This window comes from Fusarium fujikuroi, chromosome FFUJ_chr02 (genome assembly GCF_900079805.1).
Source record: "Fusarium fujikuroi IMI 58289 draft genome, chromosome FFUJ_chr02".
Taxonomy (NCBI): Eukaryota; Fungi; Ascomycota; class Sordariomycetes; order Hypocreales; family Nectriaceae; genus Fusarium; species Fusarium fujikuroi.
In genome coordinates this window covers 3,767,662-3,790,540 of record NC_036623.1, presented here as the reverse complement: position 1 = coordinate 3,790,540, position 22,879 = coordinate 3,767,662, and the positions used below count along the sequence as shown (strand labels likewise).

At 49.1% G+C, this 22,879-nt stretch overlaps 5 protein-coding genes; 2 read left to right on the top strand and 3 right to left on the bottom strand.

Annotated features, from left to right (window-relative positions):
• Positions 1-478: 478 nt before the first annotated feature.
• On the bottom strand, positions 479-6,310 carry FFUJ_04169 (ubiquitin ligase Nedd4-like protein; the record flags this gene model as incomplete). XM_023572578.1 has 5 exons in its annotated part: positions 479-675; positions 724-873; positions 925-5,772; positions 5,833-5,936; positions 6,000-6,310. 5 exons carry the CDS (start codon positions 6,308-6,310, stop codon positions 479-481), a joined length of 5,610 nt encoding a protein of 1,869 aa, XP_023426675.1.
• A 2,297-nt stretch (positions 6,311-8,607) lies between these two features.
• FFUJ_04170 (related to pyruvate dehydrogenase (lipoamide) alpha chain precursor) lies at positions 8,608-10,010 on the bottom strand (the record flags this gene model as incomplete). XM_023572577.1 has 2 exons in its annotated part: positions 8,608-9,381; positions 9,435-10,010. 2 exons carry the CDS (start codon positions 10,008-10,010, stop codon positions 8,608-8,610), a joined length of 1,350 nt encoding a protein of 449 aa, XP_023426674.1.
• A 1,122-nt stretch (positions 10,011-11,132) lies between these two features.
• FFUJ_04171 (probable COQ5-ubiquinone biosynthesis, methyltransferase) lies at positions 11,133-12,115 on the top strand (the record flags this gene model as incomplete). XM_023572576.1 has 2 exons in its annotated part: positions 11,133-11,398; positions 11,458-12,115. 2 exons carry the CDS (start codon positions 11,133-11,135, stop codon positions 12,113-12,115), a joined length of 924 nt encoding a protein of 307 aa, XP_023426673.1.
• A 496-nt stretch (positions 12,116-12,611) lies between these two features.
• FFUJ_04172 (probable nucleolar rRNA processing protein GAR1) lies at positions 12,612-15,045 on the bottom strand (the record flags this gene model as incomplete). XM_023572575.1 has 3 exons in its annotated part: positions 12,612-14,497; positions 14,547-14,694; positions 15,037-15,045. The coding sequence occupies 3 exons, from the start codon at positions 15,043-15,045 to the stop codon at positions 12,612-12,614; spliced, it is 2,043 nt and encodes a 680-aa protein (XP_023427189.1).
• Positions 15,046-18,684: 3,639 nt separating this feature from the next.
• On the top strand, positions 18,685-21,576 carry FFUJ_04173 (related to SNF5-component of SWI/SNF transcription activator complex; the record flags this gene model as incomplete). XM_023572573.1 has 3 exons in its annotated part: positions 18,685-18,687; positions 18,840-21,314; positions 21,367-21,576. 3 exons carry the CDS (start codon positions 18,685-18,687, stop codon positions 21,574-21,576), a joined length of 2,688 nt encoding a protein of 895 aa, XP_023427237.1.
• Positions 21,577-22,879: the final 1,303 nt, after the last annotated feature.

Below are 22,879 nucleotides of genomic sequence, written 5' to 3'. Positions count from 1 at the left end.
TAACTATATATTCTGTTGTCAATAATCAGCGCAAGTAATAACGCGAAACACGAATAGTATTTACGCAGCCACTGCGGAGTGAGATAGGAATAGACAAACACACAATTTCATCTCTATAAGTACTTTGCCTAAAGGCGGTATCTTAATCATTGCCCTGCCTCTCCTTCGTTGATCCTTGGGAAGAGGCTTCAAAAATATGCCATACCGTTCCTGTGATTCTCATAAAAACAAGTCCTGCGCCGTCCCCCAAGCCATGCAATATTGTGTTACTATGGGCACCACGTCAGATGCCCTGTCTATTTCCATCATTTCGGTCCATCGTGGGGGCATATTGTGTCATCAGGGGCATCAAGCTAATATAAAAACTTTTCCTGCCAAGTCGTCCAAGAAAAGAACATCGTTGTCATTGTTCTGTTGCTCAGGTGCCATGAGAGGCCCTAGGCATTGTGTCGTGCAGTAATTCGGAAAACAAACCAATCTACGACAGATGGAACGCTCCCTGGCCTTCCTTGACTGCTGTAAAAAGCTGCTTCCTCATGATCTCAATGGTAGAGTAGTCTGGAAGCTTCAAGTAGTTGACACACGTCATGACACTAGGAAGGTAGTCGTCGGACGTATAAGGGTGCTCACTGGGTTTGCAGACCACAGTAAACATAGGTGTCAGAGACTTGAATCCTAGGGAAAGTTAGAACTGACCATCAATAGCCAGGAGGCGACACATACCTCCAATGGGGAGCTTTGGACTTCCAGTGGTGAACTGTAAGAAGTCACGGCGTTGTGACGCATCGAATTCGCTCATTGTGTGGAGCAGATTCTTGACCGTCTTGCTATCCATGTTGTAACCATGATCGGCCTTGATCGAGTCAAGGAGAGCTGATGAAATGTTAGCAAACATCAAAGGTAAAACTTTAGGGTTATACATACTTTCAAGTGACCAGTCCTCGTCTACACGGCCAAACAAGGTGACCAACTCATCTGGCGTGAAAGCACTGAGTGCAGAGTAGGGGAATACCTGTGAGAACCCAGCACGGAAGGCATCGACTTGGCGACGAACACCTGACCCAAGAGTCATATCAATGACCTTCTCCAGATACGAGTCCACATTGTCAATAGTGACTCGTTTCTGAGAGCCATTATCCTCCAGCTGAATATTGGGATAACCTGGCAAAGTGAAGTCGAGACAAAGGTCATCAAGCTTGACGCCATCGATAGTAATGCTTTCTGTGTCGGCAACCTTTTGTGCTGGTGTACGATTGGGGTCCTCATCTATTTCCTTCTTGGCCAAGGCAAATTGCTTGATGGCCTTCAATGAACGGGCAAGCACAGGATCGACAATTTTCACAGCCCCCAAGGATGGCTTGACTCCAGTCGAAACTGCATCCCCGATGCGGAAGAAGATGGGGTTGAAGTGAAGGTCGATGATTCGGGAGTCGATCATGGACCGCGCAACAAACTTTCCAAGCATCTTGAAAAGATGCAGAATTCGCTCTCCGTTTGGTGTCCCAGCCTCTTCATCGCTCTGTGGCCGAGGGAAAAGCCCAGTGGCTCCAGACACAAACTCATCAGAGCCGTTCGAATCGACCTCGCGCCAGAGTTTGAGCTTCCTCTTTGAGAACTCTTTCGATACAGTTGAGTAGAACTCGAGGGTGGGGCCAAGACCAGTGCCCACCTCCTCAAAATACTCTACTTCTAGGATACTCTGTGAAGCACCATATAGCTCCATAACTTTCAAGGCCGATTCAAGGATCTTCTGACGTGAGATCCTAACCTTTTGTCGTTGAAGGCGACCGAGGAATGGCCGTTCGTTATTTCGATCTCTTCGGTTGTCCTCCGCAGACTGGGTATTCTGCCACCTCGCCATTGATCGGGCATATCCGAAAGATGTAGATTGGAGGAATAGATGCCGAGTCTCGAATGGGAAGAGGAAGGGATAAAGGCGAGCTAAATCCTCCGCCCAACTAGGCAGACAGTTGCTGGCAACAATCAAGGGCTCTTCCAACTGACGATTCAACTTCGCTGTGAGTTTCGTGTTGACGAACTGTGACAACGGCTCAACATTCAGGCCAATAACGCTGTTCTTTTTCTCGATCAAAACATCCTCAATATTCGAGTTGAGGTCGTGAAGAATGTTCAATAGACATAGAATTGATGACGTTGTTGGGTTCTTGGCAAGGGAAGCGGGGATTCCATGCTCATCCTCACCATCAACTTCCGTGTTAGAAGAAAATGAAAGGGATTCCGCAGGAGGTGGCCCAGGTACACGCTTGAACTTGATTGGATGCACAGTTGACCAGATGCTTCTGCTTAGATGCTCATCTGAGTTAGAAGCTGAAGTATGGACAGCACGGTAGATGGTAGTCTCATTGGGGATCAGCTTGTTATCAAGGCTGAACTCGATGTGCCAATCTTGGGGCACTGCCTGGAGAGCGGACGCATAAGACATCGGCCTCGCCGATGACGAGGCTGGAGTAGGTGTGCCTTGGGTGCCAACCGAGGGTCCACCCGCACGGCTAGGTACACCAGATCCAGTCGGTGTCGCGATTCGAGTGCCATCCTCCTTGCGTGCTGTGACATGGCCGCCGGTAGCGACCTCCATGTTGACGGCAGAAGTATCCTCAGGTGTCGATTCCTCTTGCATGTCTTCTTCAAGCTCGCCAACAATGGCATCCAATGCACTGCTTTCTCCGACGTCATCGTCATCAGTCAGCTGCTTCTCGTCAGCGCATTCTAGTGTATCTTGCATTTCCTCGTCATCGACAGGTGGAGGTCGAGGAGCCGGGGGTGTGTTAGCGGCGCCATGCCGTCTTGCAGAGCGTCTAAGCGCCCCTTTATCGCGAGACGGCCCAGCAGATTGATCTGGTGTGGCAGGAGCAGCCTGTGACTTTGATTTGCGAAGTGCTCGGGAGCCAGATGGTGTTGTAGCAACCGCAGGCGGCGGCGGTATCGGAGGTCCGCTCGAGAACGGGCCTGATCGTTCTGCTGCTGCTAGGCGGGCTGCTGCTGCGCTACTCAGAGGAAGACCCGCGCTGTTTGCCATAGCGGCAAGTGCTCGAGCAACTCCATCCCTGCGGGCGGAGCCACGAGACCGCTCATTGATACTGATCCTAGGTCGTAAATAGTCATCAAGGGATTTGAAAGTCGCGATGGCATGAATTGACACCATTATATTACGATAAGGTCGAGGTATTTCGGAATCATCATCGGCAACAAGACGAAGTCGAATTTGCTTCCCAAGCATGGAGGCAGGACTACTGTGGTTGCCGTCAAATGTGTTATGATGCACCGTGATAACCTCAAAATGCTCTGACCTACTGAGCAAGTCCTGAAGCTTGTGAATCATGACGCTGAAAGGCGTAGCCGGAGATTCTGCAGTTGCAGTTTTTGGCTTCGACTTGACAGTATATGCCATGAAGACTTCCAGGAACGTTGACTGGGCGGCACGGGCCAGTTCCTCGTCAGGGTTGCTGAAAACCTCTAGAAGCACACGAACAAGACCTGATGCCAGAAGTTCCGCGCTCGTAACACTTTCCAAGACGTCGGTATCGAAATATGATGCAAGCTTGGTGAACAGTTCCTTTCCTTTATCGGCCGTAACGTTGCTGGGCATGGGTTTGAGGTAGAAGGCCTCAAGCTCACCAGCCAAGTCTGAAAGAGCATCAAGGATTGCTGTTGCCTTGAGCTTCATAGCCTGGCCATGGCTTTCAGTCTCATGGGTCTCCAAGAACTTTTTGGCGACGTCTCGAGTTCGAGATTTCATGGATCGCACGTCGGAGACAAGACGATGGAGAGGGACCTCGAGGGACATGGTAGATCCCCGGGAGCTAACAGGGGACATGTCCTCATTCTGCACCTCGCCATTCTCGTTATCATTTTCTTCGTCTTCCTCCTCTTCATCAGAAGACTCGCGCTCTTCATCTTCTTCGTCTTCCTCATGCTCAGATTCCTGATCCGAGGACTGTTCGTTGTCTTGTTCTGTTGCTTGTTCGCCCTGAGACTCCTGTTTTTCGCCCTTACCTGACTTCTCTTCAATTGCCTCTTCCTCCTCAGCAATCTTGGTGATCTCAAGGAAGACTCCTTCGCGATAGAATTGATACCGGTAGATTTTGTCGAGTCGGCTTAGTAACAGCTCGGCTGCTTGCAGGCCAAGCATAACCAGAGATGCGTGGTCTTGTTGTGAAAGAATAGAAGCGAGGAAAGAGGCATAAGGTACCGGAGTAAGCGCCTCAATCAAGATGTCCTCATCAAGATTCGACAGCATCTTCAATTGTGCTGTGAGGACCTTTTGGCGGACGCTCAAGTTGACTGTACTGGAGAACGCGTCCGTCAAAGTAGGGAAGATGATGAGCGCGAAACGGCGGACTTCGTCTTTGCACTCTTCAAGAAGCTCAATGCGCTTTTCATTCGTAGACCTGCGGTTCCTTCCCCCACTGGCTGCCGAGTTTGTAGGATCTGCCAAGGCTTGAAGTTCAACAAAATCACCATACGAGGGATCTGCGTTTCGTGGTAGGTTGGGTAGTAATTCGCAAATAACATTGAGCGTCTCGATGATCTGATCTCGGGGTCGATGGATGAGAGCCTGCATGATTATAACACTGTCTAGTTTGGAGGCAACATCTTCGGTACCGCTGGGTGGTGAAACACCAGTCAGGATTTGATACAATGTCTCTACCACATTAAGCTTGAAGAGCTCCGCGGAAAGACGAGGGCTAGCTCGCGCGGTGAATGCCAAAACTCGGAGAAATTGTGTATGAATACTGGAGCCAATCATGTTGGTCGTACCGGGAACAAGAAGTCGCAGCACACCTCGAAGAAGGTCGACGCTAACAAGTTCTTCAAGTTTGGAGGGATGGTACTTGAAACTCTCAACGATGCCGGAAACGCAAAGCGAGGCCTGCTCCACGACCCGCTGATCACTGCTATTGAGGACGTTGAGAAGTGTAGGCATAACATCTCGCACTACTGGGAAAGAGTCTTCGGGAATGTTGCGGCAACAGTTTGCTGCGGTAGTGACGGCAGTTCTTTGCGTGCCGGTAGCAAAGAAGTCGAGATAAGACAAACAAGCAGTGAGGCCACCCTCACGAACAATGCTGGTAGGATATTCGACTGATATCTTCTCCAATGTGCTCAAGGCCTGCTCTGCCAAATCGATAAAAGAAATTTCGAGGAGTTTTTGGCACAGGACAGGGACGGCGCTTCCATAGACGACGTTCGCAACACTGGCAGGCAACGCCTCCATCAAATTTGCCAAGCAACGACACGCGAGTAACATGATTTCGGGGCTTTCTTCCTTGTTCATGAGGGAAACCAGCTCCTTGACATATGCATCGGGCGAGAAGTGGCCAGAGAGGTTGTCTTCGTTGGAAACAAGAAGTATTTCTGATAGCTCTTGCAGAGCTATTAGCTGCACTGAGAGATCATCAACTCGCAGATTGTGCAGAATTTCCCGGAACCGAGATGTCAGGCCAGACATCATCCCCGTTAGTGCTCTAAGCGTGCTGGATAAACTGCCTGGAGGGCCGCCAAATCCGCCAAAAGGATCGTCGTCGTCGTCGTCTTCGTCTTCGTCGTACCTTCGCGACCCCTCCTCATCTTCGTCCTCGTCATTGTCTTCACTATCGTCATCGTCGTGGTGGTCGATGGGAGGGGGAGGGGGTGGCGGTGGTCCTGGGTCTTTGTTCTCATCGGTACCCGTCATCGGTGTATCTTGATCAACTGCGCTGTCAAGATTCCTTTTTGATCTTCGGGTGTTCAAACTTGTGCCAGATGTGGGCTCTGCAGTCATCGTCAGTTCTGTGCTTCAACGGAGCCAACTTATCTGCGGGATGTACAAACCTGATGGAGGTCCCGTGATCTTCTTAGAACGGCTCGATTTTCTGCTGGAAGAACCTGAGGGGATAGAGGGCTCTGCAGGATGCGCAGATCCGGGGTGGTTGTTACTATGGTCGTTAATACATTGAATCTAAGCCATCAACTAGGAGCACTCTGCGTCAAAGACTTACTCCGGGCTGTCCATATCAACAGCGGGCTTTCCCTTTCGCCGAGATCTGGATGTGGTGTGGTTTTTATTGTTGGTGTTCGGAGGTGGAACGGCTTCGGGGATCTTTTGTCTCTTGGACCGTCGACCTGAAGACCCAGAGGGAGGTAATGCGTCGTTGGGGCTCTTCTCGGCGGCGAGCCCTTTTCGCTTGCGTGAGGACGGAGTAGTGGAGGGAACGGCCGGGACGTCAGCAGCGGCAGGAGCAATATTGTTAGTTTGGGCTGCCTGACTCGCTGCTTGACGAGCCGAAGATCTGGTGATTCTAGAAGACATAATTGTCGTGAGCTTGACGATACATCTGTGCTAAGGCAAATAATGGGGAAGATGTGAGAGATGATGTTGACGGATGTTGCACGGAAGATGGAGGGAGAAGAAGAAAGAGGAAGCACGAGCACGAGCCGTGGCTGAAAAAGTCAAATGCTTCAAAGACAGTGTTTGCTCTACAACAGCCTGGATTGTGGCCAAGGGTGACAGAGCTTTGTCAATGCAGGAGGCTATTAAACAGCTATAGCTAGCTGCAAGATAGTTTTCGGGCCAACGTCAAAAGGTCTCGGTGGACAAAAATAGCAGTTGACCAGAGACAGGCGTGCATGCGTGTAAGTTTCTTGGGAAGTGCGAAATCCGTTTTGTGGTTTCTTGTCTCGATGTGCGTGAATCAGCAACGTAGCAGAGCAGCCACGAGCCGAGCAGCGGCGGCGCTGGGATGACGAGGGTGTCTGTCCCGTTTGAGCGACACAAAGAGCGGAGCGACAGGGTGAGTAACAGACAAGACGAGACGGAGACGCAGGCGCAGGCGCAGCAGGCAGATGATACGAGGTGAAGAAATGAGAAAGTGAAGTGCAGTGATATGATGTGTAGTGAAGTGAAGCAAGCGTAGGCCTGTGCAGTGCAGTCGAGTGACAGTGGAGGTCAAGGATGAGGATGGATGGACAACAGACGGGGGAAGGATAAAAGGGTTGACCCTACCTATGGGCTGAAGAAGCGGCGGAAGCGGGAGAGAGATTGGCAGTTGAGGTTGTCGAGGTAGAAGGAAGTCGCACTTCGTTATCACCTGCCGATGTTCGTTCTGCCATGCCCAGACGACCTACGCCATCAGGAAGGCAGCGGGCAGGCGCGGGCGCGGCGGGGTCGTTGTTTCTCTCCGAAAGTCGAGAAGGCGATGAACTGATGACGAGAGCGATAGCGGGTTATCGATTAAGGTAAGGTAGTTACGGTGTAGAGATGATGTGGTCTAAGGATATGTTTCTGTGCTGCAGATGAGGCCAGACTTGAAGTTACAGAATAAAGTCTTGGAGAGAAATGCCACTCTGGAGGTGAGAATATGATGGGAGGAGGAGAAAGGTGAGTGGTGTTTTTGGGTTTCGGGTTTACAGATACGAGTCTTGTCTGGGGGGAGAAGAGGGAGGATGATGGCTCTTCAATTGGATGGATGTGGTGGTTGACGGACGGTCAAGTCGGGTTGACGTGTGTGAGCTGGTCGACTCCACTATCTGCGGCCCTGAGGACACTGGACACACGGCTCGAGGCGAAAAACACATGCAGCACTGACGAGTGTACGGAGTACGACGGACGTTTGCGATAAAGCTGGAGACTTGTCATGTAGTCCACGAACTCAAGGCACTGTGATTCTGTTGAGCCAGCCTTATCGACTGCCAACAAACATGCACTGTGCAGGCTCAGAGGGGGGGCTGAGGGGCCTCTGTTTCTAACATGGCAAGATGGTCTTGTGCCGTTTCTGTTTACATTACGTGATGTAGTTATCATCCCTTTTAGTCATAATTGCTGTGATACATTGAATAACCACACTCATGGGGTTCTCTTGGAAACGATTTAGTACTGGAATGATCTTCCGTGTATGAAACTACAGTCCAAAGTGATTCAACATCACGAAACAATATTATCAGGGTGCGACTTGAGATCCGTTCTCAGCATGTGGAGCGGCCCGCTTAGGTCCATAGTGGCGTTTATCATACCTTACCTTAGGCACTCAGTAAAACCCACCGAAGAGGTCACGCTAATGAATGCGACAACCATCTCTTGGTAGCCATCAACATCGGATATTGCACGGCTGAATGGGCCAGGAGAGCCTCAAACTACTTGACTAAAATATGATGTCGTTTGATATAAATTATATCAGAGCACAAGCATGAGACGGCTATCTGAATCCAGCTCACTGAGGCTTATAGTCATTTTCGGATGATTCATCCTGTCGCTGTTTGAATAATTCTAAGCTGTCTGTGTGACATCAAGGTACTTTGATCTTGAGATCTCGCTGTACTAGGTAGAAGGGACGGAGGAACCGACTACCTTAGTTTTTGCATAAGATCTAAGCTTATTATAGTTTTCAGAAGAACACCTTTGGCCATAAATAAGCTCCTTGAGATATGCTCGAAACCAAGGTCATCTGGTAGGCACACAACATATTACTAAGAAGAACCACAAACTGATGTCACTTATTACTATACACAAACTGGTTGAAATTTTCACTGAACGTGATTAGAATATCATTCGAGATTTTTTTTTAATTTTGCATCGCTTGAGCTATTCATCGCCCCATTATAACTTCTATCTTATGGCTTCAAGCTATCCTTACCACCCTCGAACTCAGCAACATCATACTCTTCAGGATACTTATCCAGCATCTCCTTCAGCTCCTTCATCTGCGCCTTCAAATCATCTGTCAACTCTTCGTAGATATCCTCAAACATGCCCCGAATCGGGGGCTTCTTCTCCCGCTCTGCCTCACTGAACGCCTTCAATATCTCCTTGCGAAGATCACTGCGGGCCTCCTTCTCCTTGGCCTCGTCCCAGATACCCTTTGCTTCCATCCACTTTCGTAGTCGAGTGATAGGATTATCGCGACGCTTCCAGTCTTCGACTTCTACGCGCGCACGGTAGGCGAACGAGTCGTCAGATGTGCTGTGGTGAGAGACACGGTAGGTCATGGCTTCAATGAGAACTGGCTTGCCACCATCTTCAAGGGCCATCTCACGTGCCTTCTTTGTAGCTTCTCTGACAGCCCAGATATCGTTACCATCTATTCGGATTGTATCGATACCGTAGCCAATACCACGGCTGGCGATACCATCGCCACGGTATTGGTCTAGTGTAGGCGTTGAGATAGCATATCCGTTATTTCTGCAGATAAAGATAACAGGGCACGATCGTGTTGCGGCAATATTTAGGGCAGCGTGGAAGTCTCCTTCACTAGCTGCACCCTCACCAAAGTACGCTGCAACCACACGAGCTTTGGAGCTGGGATCTTGAAGCTTTTGCATCTTAAGAGCATAAGCGGCACCGGAAGCCTGGGGAAGTTGTGTCGCTAATGGAGATGAAATTGAATGCTATGTCACAGTGTTAGTTCTGAAGTACTGGTGTCAACTCGCATCATACTCACAATATTCAGCTCTTTGCTTCCGTAATGGACAGGCATGCTTCGTCCTCGACTTGGGTCGTTCTTGTTACCAAATAACTGGCTCATGAAATCCTTGGCTGTAAACCCTCTCTCCTTAAACACGCCTTGTTCTCTGTATTGACAGAACATGACATCGTCTTTGTCGAGCACGCTTGAACTTCCAATGCTGACGGCCTCCTCGCCAGCACTAACCATATAGAAGCTCAATCGACCTTGTCTTTGCGCATCAAACATAATCAGATCCATGATCGAGATGAAGACCATGTCTTTGTATAGACGAATAACTTCCTCATCGGAGATATCAGGTTTGAACGATTCATCCACCACAACTCCATGCTGGTCTACAACGCGATACGTCGATAAGGCAGGATACGACTCGGGATCTTCGAATTTGAGAGAGCTTGTGAATGCGCTCTTCAAAGCACCAGGAAAGGACACAAAATTGGAATTGGGCCGTTGCGATACACTGCTGGCTGATCGGATCGCAAGGGGTGTTACATGTGGTCTAGAAAGGGTGGCCCGCCGCAGGGCGACTTGACGCAGAGCTCGAGACTTCATGATGTATGTGTATGTGAGTGCTTGGGGTTTCTGGGGGTCAGTTGGAATCTGGGCTATGTTTTCTTTTATTCAAATCGCTAGATGTCAATGATATGCCAGATAGATAGTAAACCGTATTACCGAGGGGTTGTTGTGTCTGAGACCGCGAGGAAGCGACGTCATCCTGAGCCGACTCCAACCCGTGAAAGCCGAGACGGCGAGATAGTAATAAGCCGTGGTTTGACGATGTTCGGCATCCTCAGCCAGCATTTGTTTCCAGGGGTGTCTTGCTTATTCGGCAATTGGCTGACTTCCTTGTCAGACCTTGCACCGTACCTCCTGACTTGGCCAACCATTCATCATGTCATGTTTGATGCCGACCATGAAGCCCAAGCCCATGATAGCCATGAGGACCCCGACTTATCCCCCACACAAAGTTCTTATCGCTCTACCCCACACTCGCGATAAACTCCAGATCTCCATGGATGGATGGGTCCAGTCCCAGCTTTAGCATCTGCCATTTTCAAATGCAGCTGTCACCAGCTGCCAGTGAATCTCAACCACAATCAACGTATAGTAATATGCACCACGGCAACCAGTACATAGAATCACTGTCAAAATTGGCCGAGCATGCAGTTGAATTAATAGACAAAGTCTTCAACCTCAAACTTTCTAATCTCTGCACAACAACACCGTGAAAGACATCCTCAACAGGAACATCTAGCCTAACATTTTGAAACGACTCTCGATATGTCCGCCACTCCAGCAGTAGCCATCGCAATTGTATTCCTTACCCTCTTCGCAATTTTTGCACTCCTTGCCTGGTGGTTGAAAACCCGCATGCGCACCTTCATTCAAGCCATCTTTAAGCACCGCCAGGAAAAGAACAAGGGTAATGCTTCAACCGTTGCCGACTCTGGGGAAAGCGTCTAACAAAGGTGAGATGAGATAATATCTCCATTGCCCTTCTTGATTGCCAGTCTCTCAAGTCGATATTGAGATCAATGTCAGCCACTGTGGCTACGAGGCTGGCGCGCCACGATTTCTGACCCACTGCAAAACTCCAACTCTCAGCCTCGTATGATTTTCGAACTGACCTCAACCAGAGCCCACCATAACCTCCGAGGCCCAACTACATTCACAATGGCCTCGCGCACAGCCCTCCGGGGCTTCTCCCGCACACTGAAACCCTCTAGATGCTCTCTTACTTTCGTCCGGCCGTTTTGCTCTACCAATGCCGTCCGTGGCGATAAATCAACCCCTACATCTGATCGACCTACCCACTTCGGATATGAGACTGTCACTGAAGCAGAAAAGCAGCAGCGTGTTGCTGGTGTATTTACAAGTGTCGCCGAATCCTACGATAAGATGAATGATTTCATGTCCCTGGGTATTCATCGTCTATGGAAGTGCGTTCAGTCTCTTTCAGTTATACTGCACGGTGTAACAAACTAACATCGAAACGTAGGGACTACTTTATCTCTTCCCTCAACCCTGGTGCTACGAATCCCCCCGGTCAACCTCAGCGCATTCTCGACGTTGCTGGCGGAACTGGCGATATCGCTTTCCGACACCTTCAGCACGCCCACGAGTTCAACTGCAACCCCAATGTCTCCGTTATTATCTCCGACATCAACCCCGATATGCTGGCAGTTGGTCGCCAACGTTCTCTTGCACTCCCCGCGTCCCACCAATCAGCCCTCTCTTTTCTCGAGGCAAACGCCGAAGTCCTCCCCTCTCAGGTTGAGGATAACTCGCTCGATCTTTACACTGTTGCCTTCGGTATTCGCAACTTCTCCAACATCCCTGCTGCTTTGAAGGAAGCCCATCGCGTTTTGAAGCCTGGCGGTGTGTTTGCCTGCCTTGAGTTCTCAAAGGTTGACAAGCACCCCATTTTCAACACTATCTATAAGCAGTGGTCCTTTAAGGGCATTCCTCTAATCGGTCAACTAGTGGCAGGGGACCGCGACAGCTACCAGTATTTGGTCGAGAGTATTGAGAGATTTCCGAGCCAGACCGCGTTCAGAACCATGATCAAGGATGCAGGCTTCGTAGTTGCTGGAGAAGGCTACGAAGACCTGACTGGCGGCATTGCCGCTATTCATAAGGGCATGAAGCCTGTATGAAGTGACTAAAGGATACAAATGTAATTTAGTCTGTAGAATAGTCCATCAATCACGATCAGCATCACGAATAGTCAATCAGAGTCTAGCATTGTACAATAGGAAGTTCATTCATTCCAAATCATCAACCTACTCCCCTAATCCAGCTTCCGTGAACGTCATCATCACATCCACGTCTCCGAAATGCTTTCCAGGGCCCAGAACGATGTTTTTTTTAATTTCTCTTCACAACTGAACTCCATACAGGTCAAAACTAAAGAAGCCGTACCCTCGATGTCAAGGATTTTCGACTCCGAAATCTCATTAGGTACACGATACATGAAAACGAGGCCGATGAGATATCCTCGCTTTTCCTGTTGCTTAAGCCCCTATCAGATCAGATCAAGGCGTAACAAGCAGGTGATGCCCAAAAAAAGCAGGCAAAGATAATAAGAGGCGCATGGAAAGGACCAAGGCCTCAGAACGGTTGTGTAGTGACACTCAAATTTTGAGTATGATATTAATCGGCGGCGGGTGTGGCGGGAGCGGCGGCAGGTGAAGAGGTGCCTGTCTCGCCCTTGAGGCCTCCTCGACCACGTCCACCCCGTCCACGATCTCCACCACGACCGCGACCACCTCGTCCACCGCGTCGATTAGATTCGGAATCACTGGCTCCTCCAGCGCTGCGATATCCACTGGTGTTAGTGGCACCGCCGCGTCCGCTGGCACCCCAGTTACCAGCACCACCTCGGTTGGCATATGTCTTGCCCTCACGATGTTGGAAGATCTTGACCAGAGGCTTGGATCGATCCTCCTGGGTTCTAGTCTTGACATCCTCAGGAAGTCTGGCCAAAGCAGCATCACGGTCCTCTGCTGTCTTAAACTGAACAACCTTGTTTGAATTACCCCACTTGTCAACCTTGAGAATCTTGTTCTTGTCCTCCTCGCTGAACAGATCTCGGCACTGATCCTCGGTGTTGACATTCATAATGAAAAGACCGATGATGTCCGAGGCAGGTGTCTTGGGAGCGGGAGAAGAAACACGCTCAGGGTGCGCTGAACCGTTGGCTGGGGCGGAAGCCGGAGCTGTGGCCTTCTCGGTGTCTTTGCTGGGCGGGGCGGGAGCAGGACTGTTCGAGCTTGGGGCAGGTTGGGGAGTCGCTGGCTTGGGTGGGCCGGGCAGAGGAGTTGCGACAGCAGGCTTAGCAGCCTGGACTGTTGAGGGCTGTCGGCTGGTAGGAGGGGGCACACTGGACTGGGTCGAGGGAGGGGCAGGTGAAGGAATACCAGCTGAACCAGCTGTGGTGGGAGGAAGTCCGGGTTGCTGCTTGGCGCCACGGTGAGAGAAGTTGAAGCCTTGAGCACGCATCTCAGTACCAATACGGCCATCCTGAATCTCGAGAACCAGGTAGCCAAAGGCCGCATCAGCAAGGTTAAAGTTCCACATATTCTTGAAGGCACTCTCGTCGACTTGTCCGAGGGAAGCCTGGCCAGCAGCCGGGCCGCCGAAGGGGTTGCCACCAGCAGCAGTGGTTGGCATCTTCTCGACGATTTGCAGAGCATTCTTCAGAAGGTTCTGTTGGGCCTCATTCTGTTGGATAGCAGGCTCCACTTCACTCTTGACAGTCTCCCAGACGTCGTTGAAAGAAGCCTTGGAGGCAGCAAGCTTGCCACGGTAATGGTCGAGAGTAGGGTTGACGCTGAACTCATTGTAAGAGCTACCATATCGGAAGTGGAGTCCGGCAGAGATAGAGAAGTCGGCCTTGAGAGTTACTGAGAGCTGGTTCAAGATACCCTCACGAGCAGGAGACGCATGTGTGATGAAGATGCGGGTTTCGGTAGGATCGTAAACTCGGTGCGCAGTGTCGACAAGCTCACCCATTTGCAGGAGAGTTGTCCACATAGTGCCTTGACCACCAGCAATGGTGGTACGGCCTTCGCCATTATCAAAAAGCTTATGCATGACAACAGCACCACCAAGACCAAGTAGCCGCAACTTGACACCGCCAACCTCCAGTAGCATTGATCGAGCCTCGTCGATGATGTGCAGGTTTGGGACCTTGTACTCGCCGGTTCGGAACTTCTCTAGTACTCGGACATCTTCACAAGCACCCCAGACGGTATAGACGGGAACATCAAGCTTAACCTCACCGCTGATAAGGAGAGGCAGCTCCGAGAGAGGAAGCTCATTTGGCGGAAATCGGGACTTTACGGGGCCTGGTCCTCCTTGCTGAATAGCCTTCTTTACAGGCTCGGAAATCAAGGGCGAATACTGCGCAACATGCTTAAGCGTCTTCTCGGCGATTCGTTCCAGGGAAGTGTCGTCGTAGAAACCAAAATCACCAGTGTGGATGATATGGTCGGCTCGAGCTTGTTTCGCAAGATCATTGAGTGATCTCAGGTTTCCTATATGGTATTCAGCGTTCGTCCGACTACATCGCCCATAATTACCAACCTCGAACATCGGCAATACACAGAACTCTTAGGGGACCGGTTTGAAGGACACGGCCCTGGTTGGGCAAAAGTGGTGCAGCACCAGTGGGAGGAAGACCACCAGCACCGTTCTGAAGGTAGCCTGGACCCGGGTTATTGTATGCTCGCGGCTGTTGGGGACGTGTTAGCTAATGTCTTCTTCAAAGTGGCCGACTGCGCAGTCGGGGTAACCGCATTTTTGTGGAAGTGCATATGAACGTGGAGTTGCGGATCTCGAAGTTGAGGCCATCTAACGGGGCGCAACGGCGGGACAACACGCGAGCGGGGAGAAGGCGGGCGTGGGATTAAGGCAACACGGAGAATGCGAGAGAGGCAGAAATGGCCATGGGCTATCTTGTAAGGTGTTGCAATAATGCGAACTTACGCTCGCATGTGGAAAGCCGTGAACAGTGCGAGGGAGATGGGCAAATAGCGGATAATAGAAGGGGCCATGTCATGGGGAGAGCACTCACAGCAGCCATTCTATCAATCAACTGATTCTATGCGCTCGAAGTCGGTCGGAGATTCGCGTGTTCGGAGAATCGCGTGGGCGGTGAGAAAGGATGCTCTGATAATGAGATAGAGCTCCCGGAAGAGGATGAATGGGTATCAAAAGAGGTGACGATGTGGAATGGAAGACAGGGAGGCAATCACGGGGAGGTGGATTTTCGTAGCTGTAGCAAGGCTACCTCAGAGGTAGAGATAATTTCTAGGTGGCCCCAAGAATCGGGAGTCAAAGGCTTTACCTCTTTCGGACTAGCCGCATCAGCTTCACCTCTGACGAGGTGCCTGTCCGCCTCGAAGAGTTATTTGGGCCTAGACCAGGGGAAGCTCATTCAGTGATGCTCTCTAAACGGTTAATGGTCGGCAATCGTAAAGACGACCGTTTGAGATCGTGTTCTTGTCACCGTTTTGCTTTGAAAGCTCCTTACCCTGCACAAACAATACAACCTGAAGTCTAGGAAAACAGAAATCGACGGCAACGAGAAGGACGTCATACTTTCTCTTATCATTGCCTGTAGATGGATTTCTAACTCTCAATATTGATTTCTCCAAAGTATCTCACTTCATTTACCTGTCCCGGGATCATAGCTCTCTATTCAATTCACTGATTGTTTAAACCAAGGCTTTATAAAGACCAAGCATTCCTTCTCCTATGTATTAACCTTGTGTATCTGATATAGAGAGCCACTCAACCAAGCCGATTCCTGACATTTACTCCTTATGTTATAAAGCTATGGACCCCGTCCTAATTTGTCGAGTCCAATAGACAGTCCTGCCTGACAATCAGATTCAGCCACACAATCATCCACACCTAGGTTCATGCAGAATAACAATACTAGCTTATGTTTTTACCTGAAGCTTGAAGTAGTAAGTGAGAGAAATCATAATATTCCTTGCCTATCGCCAGAGAAATAGGTGAAGTGACAATGCGAGTTTACCATTAGCGGTTGAGTAGCCTCAGGGACCGAGAGAACTTCAGTCGTTAAACCAAGGAGCCATAACCACTGGTCTAAAGGCTTGTCAATATATACTAAGCTTAACCTGGTCTTTTAGTCCATTAGTATAGAGATTCTAAGTTTTGTTGCCTCCCATAGAATCGGTGTCTCGCAGTACATACCAATTAAGGGTGTCAGTTATATGAAATCACATTCTTCTACCTATGTGTGGGTTTAAGATATTATCAAGCAGCTCTGTAGACAATCACATACAAAGATCATTAAATAGGCGAGCTTAAGCAATGGAAACTGTAAGTCAAAAAAGTTTGGCAACGGATGCTTCAGTGCTTGATGTCCCTTTGATGCTCCCTTCAGATGAAGGAGATCTGTGACGGTGCGGAGTGATGCCTACATCCGAGTCGTCGCAACCCTCCCCGCATGATTTGAGTAGGTACTCCGTATATCTATCTCCCTTCTTGTTTGATACGTAATAACTTCAGCGGGGTAGACTTGCCCTTGGGGTAATGGTGTTTGGAGTTCCGATGCAACTCTGTTTACCTTGAATTTGATACGGATTACAAATGGACGAATTCCCTACCGATGCTGTAAAATTCTACAACAGAAACCCAGGAACTACTACCAGGCAGGAATAAACCATATGGTAGACCACATCTTCATACGAAGATACAGAAAGAAGCATGGGTCTGGCCTTGGCTCTTAGGGATCATAGCTTTGTGCTGATCTGAGACAAGGATAACACCCACATGCGACCGATCATGCAGTCATCAAGCACTCTATCTATTACAGGAAACAAACAACAAATGGACGATGGATTGCTCTAGAGAAACGAAACAAAATTCGAGAAGAGTATGCTCAAGTTACACAGCCATCAGATTATAAACCAGGGAAAATTATTAATCTTCAACGAAGCAGAAAACTGAAGTAACGCACTTCTGTCTATGAGTATAAATGCTGATGAAGTACAGGCACTTTGGACTTATTACTAATTTGGCATTCTTAAGTAACTCACCTGTTTTCCTGTTGTTATAAGTCCATATTCATATTGGCTGAGTTTGGTATACATTTATTGCGAGGTTGGTCTTCAGTGATTGTTACTATACAGTTGACTAATCGGCGTTTCCCTGTCTCGATACCCTTCCTACTAGTATCAAGTAGCCGATTTACGTAGACTTTACATTTAATACGTTACTGACGAGAACCTTTCATTCAGGTTATTGGAATGTCGTTCCTGTACTATATGATCTGTTTCACCTAATGGTAATACGAACATTGGCATGTCCAGACAATACACAAGACATGAAGCCCAATGTGCATGTGCAGTCTGTTTCACTGATGGATAATTATAGCTCACGCTAAAAGCTCATTACGCGAAGAATGATCTAAACCAGGACTCAACTGTGTCATTTGGTATGTGTTGAATGAAGTGTTGTTCGTGTTGTCTGGAGCATACAGCCATGCCACAAAAGACATTCCTCACGGGTCAAAACGACCGCGATTATTCGGTCCTGTTACCGTGGCACCCCCTCAATGATATTAGCCGCTACGTTATGTGATATTCACCATCCATCACAGCAAGTAGGTTGCCATGCGCACCGCAGACGTGACAAGACCGTCCTTTCGGACATGAGAAACCCTTTATTAACCCGGCCAAGAAGATAATGAGCTTGTCTGTCGGTTTCATTCTGGGCAAGCAAGGATGGACCCTTTTTCAGGGCTCTTTACTCCTGGTTTTGATTCGAGGGATTGAAGGGGACATTGGACCAGCCCAGCACAGACGTTCAGCGAGTTAGAAACTCAAAGCAAGGCTTGATGGACGCATCCATAATGACTAGGCAACTTGGGTACCTGACACATGATTTATCAATCATGCACAGCTGTCTGGTTAGCATAGATTTCTGACAGGAAGCCATGTTGTATGTTTATTCTTAGAATACCTACCTATCTTCGAGATACTTTCCGTCCAGAGTTATAGTGTCCATGAATAGATGGCCAACTCTGTTCCAGCAACTCACAGGGGCCAACGGCACTGAACCACCCCGACGGGCGCCAACGTTAGTGTGAGATAGCGCTGTGATACAGTGGAACAGCGCCTGATGACCCGCTGTAAGCGCCTCCACCACGTGACCTACCTTGACACGTCTCATGCCCCGGTCTAAGTACCGTCACCCTTTGATTGCATGTACCTACCCTTACCAGGGCTACCCAACTTGTATCTCGCCTTGGGCCTTGGACGAACCTCTTCTTTCTGTCTCCCTTGATTTGAGTCTTTGTCTATTTCAAAGAAACAGCCACAACCTCCTACCAGTTCCTCCACGATCATATCACCCGAAACGATTCAAATAGACGATATCACCCCCACCAAGATACGATACTGGACACTAGGAACCCTTGACGGACGACATACAGATCAGCGGCTCGTCCTCACATCCTCCCCATGCGACAACAGACTTGACGAGAACGCCGTCGCAGGAGGTGACCAAACCTCTCACCCCTTCTAGCCACAGACGTTCCATTCCTTTGCGCCGCTAGTACCGTGGTGCACTAACGCCCATGATAACGTAGATTCGACATTCAACATCGTTTCAATAGACAAGCCGGGATACCGCACACAGGCAATCGTGGGCGTGCAAGCCTCCGTTGAGGCCCACCCAGCCGTCGATGATGGTACGTCAATATACACATTCACCGAATGTTTGTTTCTCTATATGGAACACGCAATTATGCGCAGTTTGTATAATTGCGCTCTTTTGTTCATATCGTCACGGCTTTCTCTAGTTGTCGCCACCCATGCTGATCCTAGGTTGTTGTATGTATAGACATCATCTCGACCCCGCGGCGATGTTGGCGGCAGTTTTGCCAGCAGACGCGGCCATTCCAGTCAACTTTCGATTTCTGATCCAAGCCATCATGTCACCGAGGCTATTGGTACTCTGTATGGTGATGAGGACGATTCAGGATCAGAAGGTGGCCGACCATTGAGTGTAAATCGCCCACTGAGCTTCATAGGCGGCCCGACACCTTACCAAGAATCGCTCCCTCGACCACCCCCAGATGACCGATTTCTGTCTGTAGACACACGAAGAGGACTTAAGCGAACCGATTCCGAATCGTCCGCCGGCGAGACATCACCTGTTAATGGCGACCCGACCAAACGCCCTCAACCGCTTTCACAAGGCCAGCGAAGTAACTCATTTGAACAAGGACCAAAATCACCGTTATCTCCCACGCTTTCACTTCGTGATGTTCAGGCCGACTCGCAATTTTCTCTCACGAACATTGATAATCCGAATGACATCGCTCAGGAGTTGAGTAATTTACAGGCCCTCAGGCGGCTGTCGATGGATGTTGGAAACAACAAGGATCCTGATATGCCACCCATGTCTTTAATGGCTATGCCGACTATAGCACCAAGTGGTGACGACGATGAGAACGACCCTTCAAGACTCCTTTGGGTGCCTGCTAGAGTGCATCCAGAGTTAGCTCCCGGCGAGTTCAAGTCGTTTCTTGAAAACAGGGTTCATTCGATAAGACGAAGATCTGGAGACTCTTTTCTATCTGCCGATACCGATACCAGTGAAGGCGACTCGGGAGCTGGGGGCCTAAGAAGAAAAAAGTCCATGCTGTCACGACAAATAGACAACACAGAAGGCGGTGCTCTCGGTTACGTCGATGGTGCTGAGCGATTAGATCGAAGACGCTCCCGGGGCCACAGCCATGAACTCAGTCTGGAAGAACTCGTCAAAGATCCCACGAAAGCCGTGCAGAAATTCGCTCAAGAATCTCAAGTGGCACCCTCTGGACCTGAGAGCAATGCAGACGATATGCCAATTCTGCCTGCTGCCCCAGGTATGGGACTGCGGAGGTCAACCCGAACAACATATCGCAAGGGCGGTAGTCTACGTACTGGACCACTGGCTCGACGGTCTGGACATAGACAACAACCTAGTGAGGATTCGAATTTTGCTCCTCTGGAAGCACCACCCGGTCACGGTCTTACGCGAGTCCAGTCGGAGCCTGTGGCAGACAACTACTCCCAACAAAATCGCACGGTCAAGCGATCACACAAGTTCTCTCAGGAGTCAGTGGAAGATTTCGATTCATATGATGAAACAAGGCAAGGGGCCAATAACAGCGAGCTCAAACGTGCAGAGACATTTCAAGACCAGCTATCTATCCGATCTTCACCGAGTCTTCCAACGATTGAGACCTCAACTTACCAAGACGCTCGCGATCAGCATGAACAGAAGTTTCCAAAACGGTCATCATCCCAAAACGCAAAGACTCACCCTGTTTCTCAAAGAATGTCGGAACCCGAACCCGTGATAGAGGAAGAACCTAGCCGTCCAAGTCGACGAAGCATTGGCCGACAGCCTGCGTCTCAGTCCCCACAACAGCAACACACCTCTCGATCATCATATCCCCAAAGCCAATCCTTAAACGATAATCTTGCGGCAAACCCTTCACTACTTCCTGGAAGCGGCTCATCGCGAACTGATAGCCTCACTTTCATACCAACACTGAACCAGGATGAGCGAAAACCCGAAAAGAAATCGAAGAAGGACCGGGACGACGATTCAAGTTCGACCAAGTCTTCCGGAAGCGCCTGGAAATGGTTCAAGAGTACAAGTGATGATAAAGAAAAGAAGAAAGAAGAGAGTAAGAAGTCCAAGACCAAATCACTCGGCGAAAGAGTTCAAGACAACGTACGGTTAGATGTTATTCAAACATCGATTGATAAAAATGCACCCAAGGGCCGTGAGAGTCTGGTCCTTGACCGTGACAACGTGGAAAGCAAGTTACAGGAAGAACGAAAGAAGGAGAGCCACCGCAAGAGTGATTCCAAGAGGGACAAGGATGGCAGTATCTTCTCTTCCATCTTCGGTGGAAGTAAGAAGAAGGAGGAGAAAGAGCGAAATGCGAAGAAGACACAACACCTCAAGGTTCCTGAGGAGCCAGTATATAAGCCCCTAGTCCCAGATGTGGATTACCATTGGACAAGATTTCCTCTTCTCGAGGAGAGAGCGATATATCGAATGGCTCATATTAAGTTGGCCAACCCCCGTCGGCCCTTGCTCAGCCAAGTTCTACTGAGCAACTTCATGTATAGTTACCTGGCTATAGTTCAGGCGATGCATCCTCAAATGAACGTGCCCATTTCGCCGCAACAGAAACGTTTGGAGGAAGAAGCTCGACGGAAGCAACAAGAGCAGGAATATCTGGCTCAACAGCAAATGCGCGAAGAGCAAGATGCCCAAGAAGCCATGGATCAATACGACTTCGATTATCATCGGGTAAGAGATGCTCAGACAATTATGTAAACAGCCTTGCTAATTTCAACCACAGGCCGCGGTACAATACGGCGAGTCTGGTAACGGAGAGGTTGATTATGTTGACGATGCTCAGATTTATGAGGATGAGCATGGCACAGATCACCACCAAGACTATGGCTACGACGATCCAGAAGGGTACGGACCAGGATCCAAGGAATACTACCATCAGTACCATGACAATGAGAACGATCGTCGGCAGGATGGGCGAGAGGATATGTGGTGACAGGCCGAGTAGTTGTGCAAAGCTAATTCGCAGAGTTGATCATTATATATGTTAATGTTTTTATCATCACCAACTATCACTAGCTGACGGGGCAAGTGCCTCAGACAGCGTGCAGCGTTTTCAATCAGCCCTAGCATATGGCGGAGTTCCGGAAGACGAGCGCACGAGGGCGTAACAGGCTTGCAAACATGCACTTCCAATTTCCTTTTCTCCTTTGTGAAAGAAGAATGGCTACGAGACTGGCATGGAGACAATCTTGTGTGAGCCTCTCTTGGTCTTCCTGTTTTTCCCTGCGCTGTCAGTCTTTGCAATGTATGGTGGAGTTATTTGTTGTTGGAGCACCGGGATGAGCGTTTATCTTTGAAGAAGCGACGGACTGTCTGGCATGGGAGGAGAAAATAGCTCGTTTTCCTTGGGAGATCAATACTCAAGGTGCTGGACATATATGTCTTGGAACTGTTGTTGTTGATGGTGTCGTCAACAACGATCAGGAACAGCATGAGGTATGAAGCTGTAGGATATGATCTAATAGAGATAGAACTGCTAGTGTATGATGTTGGAAGCGTCCTTGAGCATGGTTAAATGCAATGCGAAGCATTTCGTCCTGTCAACTATGCGCACTTTATTGTTTAATGATATTTTATATCCGGTTTAACACAAGAAAGATTTATACGTGCCTCGATAACTGACGTCTTCCTCAATTTTCCGCGAGTGCAGTGCTTCCTTTACTGCCCGAAGCACCGTCTTCAAACGTGCCTCGCCGACGACCACCTGATTAGTACAGGCACATTTCATATTTCAAGGCTTTATATACGTGCGCTAATATTTCCTAGAATCTTTAGAGTTCTTAGGCACAGAGCTAACCTATCAGTTGCCTTAAACTCACTGCCTAAGCACTGACGGGAATGGTGCGAGGGTAACTAATGTATTATTCTCTATCTTGGATTCTAACAAAGTTAAGCCTTATAGAAAGGAACCGGCAGCAAAACGATTAAGTTGGACGATAGATTGAATAACGTGGGATACCTAAGAACTTACGAAATGCTATCATAACGGAACAGACTTGTTCAAAAGGCTCTGTGTCGGACGTTCCAGATGTGAAGTTATAGGAGAACTGAGGCGTTCTATCAAAGCCTCGAGACTTTGAGTTTTACAGTAAGGTTTCTAGGAGGGTATAGGTGAAATGTAGGCAGCCATCCAAGAACTAGAACTTATCTATTCGAACATCCGTTTGCAAAGCTTGATACTAGAACCACCATCTCAATGTCAATGTATGGCACGGTGACTACGGACTATACAAAAG